Below are 15,186 nucleotides of genomic sequence, written 5' to 3' on the forward strand. Positions count from 1 at the left end.
CTCCACTTCACCCTGTTACTTGCATTACAGATATTGCTCTCTTTTTCAGAGAAATCGTGCTTCTCATTAGTTCAGGACACTAGTCTTACTTTTTCGGCCTAAAGGCGTAAAGGAATATTATTTTCTCATGGAATGTGTTACTCGATTTTGTTGCTTATTGCGTATCTCAAATATTCATTCTCTAATAATCAAATCATACAAAAACGCTGTTACTCATTACACTAATTTTTCATGTGTTAATTTAAGACAGCCTGTGTTGAAATACTTGCTTTAGTGAAGGAACAATTTTATGATAAAACTTTTGATAAAGAATGGATATTGCATTGTGCGTCATTCTGTTGGAATGAGGTAAGTCTAACGCCAGGAAATATACATTTTACTCCACTTAGGCGTTTCATATTACTTGTTGGCCAGGCTTGGAGATATGGAGTAATGTTATTTATGTTACTGATTTTCTGGCTTGCAATACAGTACACTGTTTACAACGATTATTGTTACACATTACAGTACAATGACATGATTTCAGTAATATTTTATGAGTTACAAATTAAGAAACAAAGTAGATAATAAATTATTCTTCTACAAGCACTTAGATTATTCCTTATCGTGTCAAAATGCATGCTGGAAATGCAATTATTTATATTATGTGGAACCAATTATTTATGATATTTATTAATCAGAGGTTTTTTTTCTTTTTCTTTGGAAGATTATTATCAGATTTCGGAAGTTGAAGCCAGGGAAGTAACAGATATTTTGAAGTACAAAGCTGTAGCAATAAAACACTGTTTTTTAAATAAAACATCATTATTTGTTTAATTTACTATATACACAGTTATTTTAATATAAGTAATTTCATAATTTAAGAAACACATTTTGGGGTGCGTATTTATTTTTACTTCAACCATGAGTGTAGTTTTCTTCTCTTTGGTCACTTGTCAAGAATACTAATCAATTCGTAGTCAGACGTTATAAAAACTGAGGTACGACTCGGTAAACTGCTACTGTTCCATCACCGCACTAAAAAGTTATTAGTTTTGTAGCGTTTAAGCTTCTCGATCACTTATGATGGCCCCTGTCTCTGCTAATTCTTACGCTCTTCAAGAATTACGTTTGTTTCCAGCTTATCTGCTGCACCTGATGTGCGTCTGGCAGTAAATACAGATATGTCTCTACAAGCAACATTTACTCTACCGACGCGTTACACATCATTAGATACTCACAGTGTATCACCCTTATGCTCTTTCGGTATCGTCGTGTATGTACAAACTTCTCATTTCTTCTTCTTCCACGTTATCCATGAGGAAGAAATTACTAGTTCTCGGAGCTCAACTGTAACATGCGTGCAGTCTGCACGTAATCTTATGAAACATCTACGATGTTCCTCTGTCTTGGGCCGACAGATGTTACCCTACATTTTAGTGAAGGCATGCTGCCAGCAGCCCCACCATACCAGTTCCATTATGTGCCTGTAGAGGCGCGGCCATCGCCTGGGCTGGCTTTAGCTCCACGTGTGGCCGTAGCGGTCCTGATGATGACGCTGGTGGATCGCAACGCCGCTGACTGCAGCCTGCGCTGCTGCGGCGCAGGCGCTCCCGGTGCAGTTGGCGAGTATTGGGCGGTCCCCAGTTCGACTCCAGGCATGTGGCTGACCATGTGAGAGCGTAGGTTGTTCCTCCGCGAGAAGGAGCGGCCGCAGTGATGGCAGTGGTACGGCTTGATACCCCAGTGCGAGCGCGCGTGTAGCGCCATGTTGCTGCGGTCCGCGAACTGTTTGTCGCACACCTGTTGGTAAACACACACCGTGAGCATTCAGTCAGAGCGCTGTTTATTACTCTGAGATTTCGCATAAACAGCATACAAGTGGAGGACTCTGTGGTGCGCTCTTTATGTTTAGTGAACTCTATTTAACCCTAGATCACTAAACGCTTGTAAAATTTACGACAGCATTACGACATAAAATATGACATTTTGTGTTTAATTTAATGTGTAACGTATCTTTGGAGAACTAAATACTGTAATTAAATAGTGTGTAACCTATGACTATTACTTACTTGTAATAAAATATGGAGTAGTAAACTACACGATGGTTTGGTAGCAATGTAACTTTTTCCTCCCTTTAGTGTCCTACGTATGATAAGCACCTATGAAATTAGGGACTGATCTCAAACTTCAGTTTCATGACGGGAGAGTTGCACAGTTCACAGAGGTACTTTTGTAACTCGACTTTCGGAAAGTTCCTTTCGTATATTTGCTAAGTATCCGACGTACACACGTTTCTTAGAATACATAGTCACCAGGTAGTATTTTGTCAGTTTCGAATGAGATAATTAATACAGAACAGAGTCAGTTGCATTAATTCACCCGGAATTTGGAAGCTACATCTACTTTATTGTTACTATAGACTGAATGTGTATAAAGAAATGTTGTAGTGCCAGTTATATCCAGATTCTCTGCTGAGGTCATTAACTTATGCTAAAGGTGATGGTGTAAAGTTTATGATTACCGAATTACCAATAAATATCTGAGGCAGATCCAGAACTACTCCATCCGATGGACACATCAGCAGATCATAATCAACACTGTCTTGTTTCATCTCTCAAGTGACCCAAGTCACTTGCGCACAACGTGGCAATCAGGAATCCTTATACACCCGAAAAATTGGTTTTTGTTACGACCCTCGGTTAGGAAGTGTAAATTATTACATTCGAAGTTCTGTTAAGAGTTGGCCACTTCGATGTACTGCTACGAGGTCAACACACTCAGCACATAACCTCTTCAGTCCCTGTGTAGCATATATGCTACATTTGTTCCGGATTTTTTTTTTCCTCGCGAAATAACAGGTGCAGCAGTAAACGCGGAGTGTATTGTGTTCTCTGAGGTCAATGCAACACGATGCTCACTTGCTGAAGATCCTCAGTCGCGCCAACAGGTGTCAGGAGCAGTCAGAAGTTGCGAGTTATCGTCGGAGGCGCCATGAGTCACAACAGACGAGGTAAATGTAGTTTTAAATTTGGTTTCTGAATATGTTTTTTGCAGTTACGCAATGCTAAATGTTTATAGATTCCGCAAACTCTCAATTTTAAAAATAATGTTTGTGTTTAACTATACTTATCTTCAGTGTTTTACATGTTGAGTATGGGCTACATTCGGCAGTTAGCATGACAAAGTGTCCCAAAGTAAAATTGCTCATAATATTAGTGTGGAAGTGTTGTTTATGTTCAGTGTAGTACATTTATACATAGATTACATACAAAATTCGTTGTTAATTACAATTACATTTTTATTGTGTAATAATATGACATAAATATGCAGAAAACTGTGAAAATTTCAGTTTCAAAGAGAGAATTTTCGATTTCCAGGACTATCAGCAGAAGATATTCTAGAGCTTCTGGAGGTATTTGATCTATGTAACTCTGATTTAGAAATTGAAGATAATGAAGATGATGATGATCTTCCATCTGGTTCAGTGGACAAATCTTCGACAGATGAAGTTATTGGGGAGGCGGAAGAACTTGAAAGTAATGAAAGTTTTGGAAGAGAATTATCTCCTCCACAAAGGATAAGGAGTGAAACACAAAAGTGGAGGCATAAACCTGAGTAAGTATTTTAAAATCATTATTACTTAAACATGGTTGTAAGTGTACCTAAGTTCACAGCACACAACTCATGTCGTAGGGGTGGGAAACTGCCCCTAAAGGCGGAAGAATCAGCAATGATCAATGGAATGAGGATGCAGAAGGCAACGGATACCACTGCATTAAAGACACGTAACGTGTATCCACAGGACATGTGGCCTGTTATTGAAGAAGTGCCATGATACAGTTCCCCTCAGCCGTTTAATGAACAAAGTGAGAGTACATGGACTATTAGACCAATTGTGTGGTTGGATTGAAGAGTTTCTAGATAACAGAACACAGCATGTCATTCTCAACGGAGAGAAGTCTTCCAAGTGATTTCAGGTGTGCCGCAGGGGTGTGTCGTAGGACCGTTGCTATTCACAGTATATATAAATGACCGTGTGGATAACTTCGGAAGTTCACTGAGGCTTTTTGCGAATGATGCTGTAGTATATCGAGAGGTTGTAACAATGGAAAAGTGTATTGAAATGCAGGAGGATCTGCAACGAATTGAAGCATGGTGCACGGAGTGGCAATTGAATCTCAATGTAGACAAGTGTAATGTGCTGCGAATACACAGAAAGAAAGATCCTTTATAACTTAGCTACAATATAGCAGGTCAGCAACCGGAAGCAGTTAATTCCATAAATTATCTGGGAGTAGGCATTAGGAGTGATTTAAAATGGAATGACCATATAGAATTAATCGTCGGTTAAGCAGATGCCAGACTGAGATTCATTGGAAGAATCCTAAGGAAATGCGGTCCGAAAACAAAGGAAGTAGGTTACAGTATACTTGAATACTGCTCAGTGGTGTGGGATCCATACCAGGTAGGGTTGATAGAAGAGATAGAGAAGATCCAACGGAGAGCAGCGCGCTTCGTTACAGGATCATTTAGTAATCGCGAAAGCGTTATGGAGATGATAGATAAACTCCAGTGGAAGACTGTACAAGAGAGACGCTCAGTAGCTCGGTACGGGCTTTTGTTGAAGTTTCGAGAACATGCTTTCACCGAGGAGTCAAGCAGTATACTGCTCCCTCTTACGTATATCTCTCGAAGAGACCACGAGGATAAAATCAGAGAGATTAGAGCCCACACAGAGGCATACCGTCAATATTTCTTTCCACGAACATTATGATACTGGTATAGAAGGGAGAACCGATAGAGGTACTCAAGGTACCCTCCGCCACACACCGTCAGGTGGCTTGCGGAGTATGGATGTAGATGTAGATGTAGATGATGATCTCTCCATTGGCACAAGATTCCAGAACAGTCCCCCATTCGGATCTCCGGGAGGGGACTGCCAAGGGGGTAGTTACCAAGAGAAAAAGATTGAATAATCAACAGAAGGATAACGTTCTACGAGTCGGGGAGTGGAATGTCAGAAGCTTGAACGTGGTAGGGAAACTAGAAAATCTGAAGAGAAAAATGCAATGGCTCACTCTAGATATAATAGGGGTCAGTGAAGGGAAGTGAAAAGATGACAAGGATTTCTGGGCAGATGAGTATAGGGTAATATCAACAGCAGCACAAAATGGTGTAACAGGAGTAGGATTCGTTACAAATAGGAAGGTAATGCAAAGAGTGTGTTTCTGTGAACAGTTCAGTGACGGGGTCGTTCTTATCACAATCGACAGCACACCAACACCGACAACGATAGTTCAGGTATACATGCCGACGTCGCAAGCTGAAGATGAAGAGATTGAGAAAGTGTATGAGGATACTGAAAGGGTAATATAGTATGTAAAGGGGAATGAAAATTTAATAGTCATGGGGGATTGTAATGCAGTTGTAGGGGAAGGAGTAGAAGAAAAGGTTACAGGAGAACATGGGCTTGGGACAAGGAATGAGAGAGGACAAAGAGTAACTGAGTTCTGTAACAAGTTTCAGCTAGTAATAGCGAATATCCTGTTAAAGAATCACAAGAGGAGGAGGTATACTTGGAAAACACCTGGTGATCCTGGAAGATTTCAGTTAGATTACGTCATGGTCAGACAGAGATTCCGAAATCAGGTACTGGATTGAAAGTATTACCCAGGAGCAGATATAGACTCAGATCACAATATAGTAATGTGAAGAGTAGGCTGAAGTTTAAGACATTAGTCAGGAAGAATCAATACGCAAAGAAGTGGGATACAGAAGTACTAAGGAAAGACGAGATACGGTTGAAGTTTTCTTAGGCTATAGCTACAGCAATAAGGAATAGTTCAGTAGGTAGTACAGTTGAAGAGGAATTGACATCTCTAGAAAGGGCTATCACAGAAGTTGGGAAGGAAACGTAGGTAAAAAGAAGGTAACTGCGAAGAAACTATGGGTAACAGAAGAAGTACTTCAGTTGACTGATGAAAGGAGGAAGCATAAAAATGTTCCAGGAAATTCGCAATAGAGAAATATAAGCCACTGAGGAATGTAATAAATAGGAAGTGCAGGGAAGCTAAGGCGAAATGGCTGCAGGAAAAATGTGAAGACATCGAAAAAGAAATGATTTTCGGAAGGACAGACTCTGTATAAAGGTAAGTTAAAACAACCTTCGGTGTCATTAAAAGAAAGGATGGTAACATTAAGAATGCAACGGGAATTCAACTTAAATGCAGAGGAGAGAGCGGATAGGTGGAAAGAATACATTGAAAGTCTCTATGGGGGGTAAGATTTGTCTGATATGATAGAAGAGGAAACAGGAGTCGATTTAGAAGAGATAAGGGATCAAGTATTAGAGTCAGAATTTAAAAGAGCTTTGGAGGACGTGAGGTCAAATAAGGCAGAATGGATAGATAACATTCCATCAGAATTTCTAAAATCATTGGGGGAAGTGGCAACAAAACGACTATCCACGTTCATGTGTAGAATGTATGGGTCTGGCGACAGACTTTCTAAAAAGCATCATTCACACAATTCCCTAGATGGCAAGAGCTGACAAGTGCGAGAATTATCGCACAATCAGCCTAAAGCTTATGCATCGAAACTGCTTACAATAATAGTACACAGAAGTATGGAAAAAAATTGAGGATGCGCTAGATGACGTTCAGTTTATCTTTAGGAAAAGTAAAGGCAAGAGAGAGGCAATTATGATGTTGCGGTTAATAAAGGAAGCAATACTAAAGAAAAATCAAGACACGTTTATAGGATATGTCGACCTGGAAAAAGCTTTCGACAATGTAAAACTGGCGCAAGATGTTCGAAATTCTGAAGAAAGTAGGGGTAAGCTATAGAGAGAGACGGGTCATATATAATATGTACAACAGCTAAGAAGGAATAATAAGAGTTGACGACCAAGAACAAAGGGCTAGTATTAAGAAGGGTGTAAGACAAGGATGTAGCCTTTCACCCATACCGTTCAATCTGTACATCGAGGAAGCAATGATGGAAATAAAAGAAGGGTTCAGGAGTAGAATTAAAATTCAAGGTGAATCGACGTCAATGATACGATTCGCTAATGACGTTGCTATCCTGAGTGAAAGTGAAGAAGAATTACATGATCTGCTGAACTTAATGAACAGTCTAATAAGTACACGATATGGACTGAGGGTAAATCGAAGAAAGACGACGATAATGAGAAGTAGTAGAAATGAGAACAGCGAGAAACTTAACATCAGAATTGACGGTCACGAAGTAGATGAACTTCTGCTACCTTGGCAGTAAAATAACCAATGACTGCCGGAGCAAGAAGGACATCAAAAACAGACTAGCTATAGCAAAAAAGGCATTCCTGGCCAAGAGAAGTCTACTAATATCAAATATCGGCCTTAATTTGAGGAAGAAATTTCTGAGAATGTAAGTCAGGAGTACAGCATTGTATGGTGGTGAAACATGGACTGTGGGAAAACCGGAACAGAAGAGAATCGAAATATTTGAGATGTGGTGCTACAGACGGATGTTGAAAATTAGGTGGAATGGTAAGGTAAGGAATGAGGATCTTCTACTCAGAATCGGAGAGGAAAGAAATATGTGGAGAACACTGATACGGAGAAGGAACAGGATGATAGTACATCTGTTAAGACACGAGAGAATGACTTCCATGGTAGTAGAGGGGCTGTAGAGGGCAAAAGCTGTAGAGGAAGACAGAAATTGGAATACATCCAGCAAATATTTGAGGACGTAGGTTGCAAGTGCTACTCTGAGATGAAGAAGTTAGCACAGGAGAGGAATTCGTGGCCGCATCAAACCAGTCAGAAGACTGATGACAAAAAAAGTCATCGTGTTTCAGCTCAGTGCGCTTGAAATACGACGATGACAGTTGAAACAAAAGAGACACATTGGCTTACCCCTTCTCTCTACTGAAAAGAAATCCTCTACTTACTCTCAATGAAACACTCAAAACTCTTATTCATATATACACTTCTCAGATGTCATAGTAACTATTAGTGTACCATCAGTAACTACAGTTTTACTTAAACGATGTTTTGCACCCAGATTAACACTCATCTTACTCACAGAAAGTGTGTGGTATACAGCGTTATTAGTGCGACGAGAAGGGTACCCATGTACATCGTTGCCAAGTCAATAAGATCTGCACTAGGCCGAGGCAATAGAAGGATACCGTCATAGATCCGCACTTTGACGGCCTCTGATACACACTGAAGAGCCAAAGAAACTGGTACCCCCGCCTAATATCGTGTAGGGCCCCGCGATGACGCAGAAGTGCCGTAACACGACGAGGCATGGACTCGACTAATGTTTGAAGTAGTACTGCAGGGAAATGACACCGTGAATCCTGCTGTGCTGTCCATAAATCCGTAACACTACGAGGGGGTGGAGATCCCTTCTGAACAGCACGTTGCAAGGCGTCCCATATATGCTCAATAACGTTAATGTCTGGGGAGTTTGGTGGCGAGCGGAATCGTTTGTGGAGCCACTCTGTAGTACTTCTGGACGTGTGGGGTGTCGTGTTCTCCTGCTAGAAGTACCCAAGTCCATTGGAATGCACAGTGGACATGAATGAATGCAGGTGACCAGACAGGATTGTTACGCACGAGTTACCTGTCAGAGTCATATCTAGACGTATCAGAGGTCCCATATCATTCCAACTGCACACGTCCCACACCATTAGAGAGCCATCACCAGCTTGAACAGTCCATGGATTCATGTGGTTTTCTGCACATCCGAACACGTCTATCCGCTCGATACAATCTGAAACGAGACTTGTCCGACCAGACAATATGTTTCCTGTCATCAACAGGACGATGTCGTGGTTGACGGGCCCAGGCGAGGCGTAAAGCTTTGTGTAGTGCAGTCATCAAGGGTACACGAGTGGGCCTTCCGCTCTAATAGCTCATATCGATGATGTTTCGCTGAATGGCTCACGCGCTAACTGTTTTTGATGACGCAGCATTGAAATCTGCAGCAATCTGCGGAAATTTTGCACCTCTGTCACGTTGAACGATTCTCTTCAGTCGTGGTTGTTCCCAATCTTGCAGGATCTGTTTACGGTCGCAACGATGTCAGAGATTTGATGTTTTACCGGATTCCTGATATTCACGGTAGACTCTTGAAAAAGTCGTGCAGGAAAATCTCCACTTCATCGCTATCTCGGAATGCTGTGTCCCATTGTTCGAGCGCAGACTATAACACCACGTTCAGACTCAGTTAAAGCTTGATAACCTGTCATCTTAGCAGCAGTATCCGTTCTAACAACTGCGCCAGACATTTGTTGTCCTACGTAGGCATTGGCGACCGCATCGCCGTATTGTCTGTTTACATACTGTATCTGAATACGCATGCCTATATCAGTTTCTTTGGCGCTTCAGTGTATATTGAGTACTGTAATGAGTCCAATAAACAATCTTGTTGTCCGCCAGCCTCTGTGCTGATTTTGGCGCTGCTGTCCTTGTTTACAAGACACATAAAGTAACCAGGGATGTCACAGAAGTAGAGTGATGTGAACGGTATCGAATGTATCTCTAGTAATACTACAACACTGCTACGTCCGAGAGCATTATTCTGACAAATGTACCAACCATCCTGAGTGCTTGATGTCTCGCGTAATGTCCAGCACGAAAAGGAAATTCTTCAGGAGGTAGGAAACTATTGTCAGCAGATTTGACTGGCTGATCTTGGACTGCATGGGACCTTTAGGGCAGGCTTACTTGTTATCAATGTTTCAGCCGACTACGTCTGAGCACTACGAGGAGGGGAGCAGTATTACGGACGAAGCTCATCGTTACTACTTCACATCTGCACCTGCCATCCGAGAACAAATAATAGGCAGTCTGCAGTATTGTGTGTCATACCGCACCATTGGTTGGAGCCAGCAGCATCCGGCCGCAGTGGCCCAGCGGTTCTAGGCGCTTCAGTCCGCAACCGCGCGACCGCTACGGTCGCAGGTTCGAATCGTGCCTCGGGCATGGATGTGTGTGATGTCCTTAGGTTAGTTAGGTTTAAGAAGTTCTAAGTTCTATGGGACTGATGACCTCAGATGTTAAGTCCCATCGTGCTCAGAGCCATTTGAACCATTTTTGACTAGCTGCAACTTGACTGGGAAATTATTGTCCACTAACACCAGAACACAAAACGACTTTGAGTGTTGCCATGAATGGGAAGTATGGATTGCTCACGAATGGTGTCGCTTTATGTTCAGCAAGGAATCGCAGTTCTGCACTATCCTGCATGATCATCTTTGGCGAGTATAGCGAGGACCTGGTGACAGGTCCATTCTTATAATGTTTTGGAGAGGCACAGTGGTATCAACCCTGGCGCCATGGTGTGCGGAAGCCTGGGGTATGGCTAGAGTTCATAGCTGGTTGCGGCTAACAGCAAAGTGGTACGTCATGGACGTCCTGCGTCCTCATGTGTTGCCTCTCACACCGCAGTAACGATCTACCATTTTTCAAGAGGACAATGATCGTTCACACGTGGCACTTGTCTTTATGAACTGTCTCTGTGGTGTCGACGTACTCTCATGTCTAGCAAAATCCCAAGATCGATCCCTGATACAACACAGACTAGGTCGGACAGCAGTTACGCTCCAATATGTATCCAGGCTATCAAGGCCAGTTGAAGGCCGGTTGTTGGCCAGGTTGTCTGAGAAGTGCTTCCCAAAGTGGTGCATGCACCCAAGCCATAGAGGGTACAACGTCAAAGTAGTAACTGAGCTCACAGTGCCAAGTTCTTTGTACATTTTAGTCGATTCTATAATTAATAAAATGTCATCACATACCCTATCAGCGTGTGAAGTTTCATTTCTGGCTACTTTAGTTTTTTTGTTAGGCGGTAAATATTTGCAAACTCACTATGATGAGGGAGTAAAGGACCATAAGCAGAAAACTAATTTGAGGAACACGAGTAATTAAGAGGTAGTAAAATATTTTATTTAATGTAAAGGTACTGACTGCTTTTAATACTTTACAAGTAGACTCGAAGTGACATACTTGAAGCTGTTTGTACCAGAGTTCGATTTTTGACCATGACCATAGTCGTAAATCCGCTGTTTATCAGTGACTTCGAGAAAGCGCGAAGTTCGTGTCTACAGGTGGTAAGGTAATGGAGAGTATCGCTCCATGTTCACGTACCTGACAGGTGAAGGGCTTCTCACCCGTGTGGGTGCGCATGTGCTGCTTGAGCAGCACTTTGCGGGAGAAGGCCTTGTCACAGACGGTGCAGCGGTGTGGCCGGTCTCCTGAGTGGATGCGGATATGCATGTTGTAGGCGACGCGCTGGTTGAAGCGCCTGCCGCACTCGCCGCACGCGTACTCGCGCTGGTTGCGGTGGATCTTCATGTGGGAGCTCAGGTAGCTGCGGTTGCTGAACGTCTTGCCGCACTCGGGGCACTCGGCCGCGAACTCCCGCGACCCGGAGTGCAGCGACAGGTGGTAGCGGTAATTACGCCGCTGGCTGAAGCGCTTCCCGCACTGTGCACACAGGTGGGGCTTTTCTCCTGTATGTGTGCGCATGTGCTCCTGCAAGAGGACAGAACAAAGTGGTATCTCAGAGAATTTTCGTACGTATCTAGGAGAAACTTGACATGTGTCCAAATTTCCAGTACCTCCTGTACCATAATCGTGAAACGCACGCACAAATCTGAACAGGATACAGCAGAATATTAGAATAAATCCTAACTAATATGCAAGATTATCCGAAACCTATAAACCCTCTTTCTTTAAAGAATACATATCCCTCATAGAAAACTGCATAAAACATCTGATTACAAATAACCCGATCTGTTAAATATTTGACTTCAAACATGTACCCGTGGAGAATAATAGGAAACGTTTAAAATTGTACTTAAAGTTTGTTGGAAGTCGCTAAGTGCTTTCAGTTTGAAACACTGGTGAATGCAGCCTTAGTAATTCGCGCTCCATTTCAAGCGAAAGCTAGTTTTTCACGCATCTAAATGATTATGACGCCATATCTCCTGAGCTATGTGTCGTGCAGTGATATGACTTCCCATGTGCATTCAGTGGTAAATGTGGATGACGTCTGTACACTAGGTTGCGGAAAGAGTAGGCAGTAAATACGCAATAAATTGCAATGTCATGCCCGATGCGTGACAGCGTGAACAGCGTAAGTGTAGTAAACGATCATTCCATCATTTTGTGGAAGATATCAGCGGGAATAAGTTTCGTAAAAGTTTGAAATTTTGTGTATAATTTGCTGGTAGATGCTAAGAGCTCTAGTTCTCAAACACTGGATGAATAAAGTCTGGTTGTTTCCGCTCCATCAGTTACACTGATGTAGACGAACACAGTTTCTAACCGTAATGCTTCTCTTAATGTGTTATAATTTTAATATACCCTTAATGAGTAGATTACAATAGTGTTTTAAATTTTCAAATTGTGTCAATAATTGCTTGAAATACTGAGAATCAAACTTTTGTTCCCCCTGGAAGCCGTTAGACAGGCAACACAGAACTTGTACTGAGTTTCGAAATACTGATTTAGTAACACGAGTACACAGGATGATCACTCAGCTGCTTCTACCGATAGAATTCATGCAGAGCACAATACCTCCAAAAACTACACACGATATTTTCGCTTTCTCTTTCTCGATACGTGCAAACTATGAGTTCCACAGAAAGAAAAGATCAAACTTCTTGTATAAATTCAATGTAGTTAAATTTTGTATTGGGATACGTTTTCGCTGGAGGTCATGATTTTCGAGCTGTTCAAGAGAAAATATATCCCCCTATAAAATTTAACTACATTAAATTTCCTACAATAACGTCTGATTCCTTTGTTTCTGTAGGACTAATAGTTTTCACATGACGAGCGAGAGGATATGAAAATCGTTCGTGTGGTATTTGAAGGCGCTGCAGGATAGGGGCAACTTAATCCCTCTGTATGTTCTGCCAGCAACCATTATACAGGGTGAGTCACTAACCATTGCCACCTAGAATAACTGCGAAAGTATGATAGGAGCTGAAAAGTATGTGGAACAAATGTTGCATGGGATAACGGGTGCCATAACATGACGTTGGTTTTTTGTTGTTAGCTGGTGTCGCGTCAGAGATATGAAGGTCAACCTGTTATTTTTAAACGGGATGCTAAAGTTGGTACTTATTTTCTGATAGCAGCTATAGAGACAAATCCAATTATGTGGCCACAAAGGTGGCATGAACGTCCATTTACAGAAGGTGTTCGAAGTGATGACCATTGGTATCAATGGAGTGCTGCAATCTTTTTATCATGGACTGAGTGGTATTCCTTATCACATCGGCACTTATCGAAGCACATGCTCTGACAATTCTCCCTCGTATATCGTGCAGATAGTAAATATTGGCCGAATACGGCGTATCGATCTAAAGTGCCATTGACTTGTAAACACCGTTCGACGATTTCGCAATACAACACTAATAGGGACGGTAAGAGTAGTATCGTCGAATCAAGCGAATGTGAATGATGTATTCCTTTGAAGAACAAGTCGGTATCCTTCTCATTTACGGACAGTGCCAACGAAATTCAGTGAGAGCTAGAGACTTATACGCTGAAAGAAATCCTCAACATACTCACCCTACACGTCGTATATTTAAATATGTCTATGATAAATTGGAACAATTGGATCCTTAACGCATCGGAAACATATCCGGCAAAGGAAAATGACTAACAACGAAACGGAAATTGTTACTCTTGCCACTGTGGTTCGAGATCCTTGTGTTAGTTCTCGTCAAATCGCAAGGGTATCTGGCATGAGACAAAGTAGTGTTGTTCGTGTTCTGCACCGCCATTAATATCATCCTTACCATATCAGTCTCCACCAAGAATTAACTGGTACAGATTATATGCGTCTCATTGAATTCTGCCCATGGGCTCAACTTCAGATTCAGAGGGATGACATGCATTATTGGGCAACTGAAAATCCATGTTGGCTGTGGCAAGTTGCACAGCAAAAACCGTGCTCGGTGTATGTATCGTGTGGGATTCTGGAGGACAGAATTATAGGCCCGTATTTCATCGAAGGAAATCGTAATGATAGGAAGTACACCACATTCTTGCAAGAAACATTACATCTATTATTGGAAGAAATACCTTTAGGAACAAGAAAGAGAATGTGGTATCAACGCGATGGGTGTCTGGCACATTTTTCGCTGGTGCCTAGAAATGAATTGCCGAGACAATTTCCAAATCGTTGGATTGGACGCAGAGGAGATTTCGTGGCCGGATCGTTCGCCAGACTTGACGCCTCTGGATTTTTTCTTGCACTGTAAAAGACATTGTTTATAAAAACGTTCCATCTACGCCTGAAGGAATGCGAGAGAGAATTGTCAGAGCATGTGCGTCGATAAGTGCCGATGTGATAAGGAATACCACTCAACCCATGATAAAAAGCTGCAGCACTCCATTGATACCAATGGTCATCACTTCGAACACGTTCTGTAAATGGACGTTCATGCCACATTTACGACCTTCGTTGACCTTACTGTTACACATAATTGGATTTGTCTCGATAGCCGCTATCAGAAAATAAGTACCAAACTACAGCATCCCATTGACAAAGTTGACCTTCATATCTCTGACGCGACCCCACCCCCCGTTGCCCCATTCAACTTTCGTCCCCCAAACTTTTCAGCTCCTTTCATACTTTCGGAGTTATTCTTGGTGGCAACAGTTAGTGACGCCCTGTAAGTCAACGTCACGAAGTGTGAGATAAATGTGTAGCTCAAGTACTCCTGTTTTGCATCATTTTATGAATGTAATACGTGTGTGTGTGTGTGTGTGTGTGTGTGTGTGTGTGTGTGTGTTGGAGTATTTTGTTGTAAGAATGCGAGTGTACTGGTCTGCATTTCTGATCAGACTGGTTTGGCGAGCGCCGGCGTGCTACGAGTGCTATGCCGCGGCGTGCGTGAGAGTGAGTAATCGTGTGGACACCTGTCTAGCAGACCTCACCGGCCTCGCGCGTTACTGTTTATATTTTACTTGCAGGGTACGTATGGTATGGTAGAGGTACTTGGTCATAATAAATATAGTGTCAGGATAGTTTTCCTTGCGTAATCGATAAAATGTATGTGGGCTGTTGTTTGGTGTTGGTACACTTATGTGTTAACCAGTGACTGTCACAGACCTTTCCTGAACCCGGTAGTACAGAATCCAATAAGAAGAGTTTAAATGTTTCTCCATTCAATTGCCTGCCGATTGTTGG

The 15,186-nt window shown here is 42.2% G+C and overlaps 1 protein-coding gene across 1 annotated transcript in view; it reads right to left on the minus strand.

Annotated features, from left to right (window-relative positions):
• Positions 1 to 833: 833 nt before the first annotated feature.
• The window catches only part of LOC126484900 (zinc finger protein 628-like), an 80,581-nt gene continuing 66,228 nt past the window's right edge, over positions 834 to 15,186 (minus strand). The window contains exons 6-7 of the mRNA XM_050108500.1: positions 11,124 to 11,510; positions 834 to 1,782 (exon numbers count right to left, since the gene is read on the minus strand). Coding sequence (XP_049964457.1) covers positions 1,459 to 1,782; positions 11,124 to 11,510 — 711 coding nt within the window. The 3' untranslated portion in view covers positions 834 to 1,458. The remainder of the gene's footprint in view (positions 1,783 to 11,123; positions 11,511 to 15,186) is intronic.

This window comes from Schistocerca serialis, chromosome 6 (genome assembly GCF_023864345.2).
Source record: "Schistocerca serialis cubense isolate TAMUIC-IGC-003099 chromosome 6, iqSchSeri2.2, whole genome shotgun sequence".
Lineage (NCBI taxonomy): Eukaryota > Metazoa > Arthropoda > Insecta > Orthoptera > Acrididae > Schistocerca > Schistocerca serialis.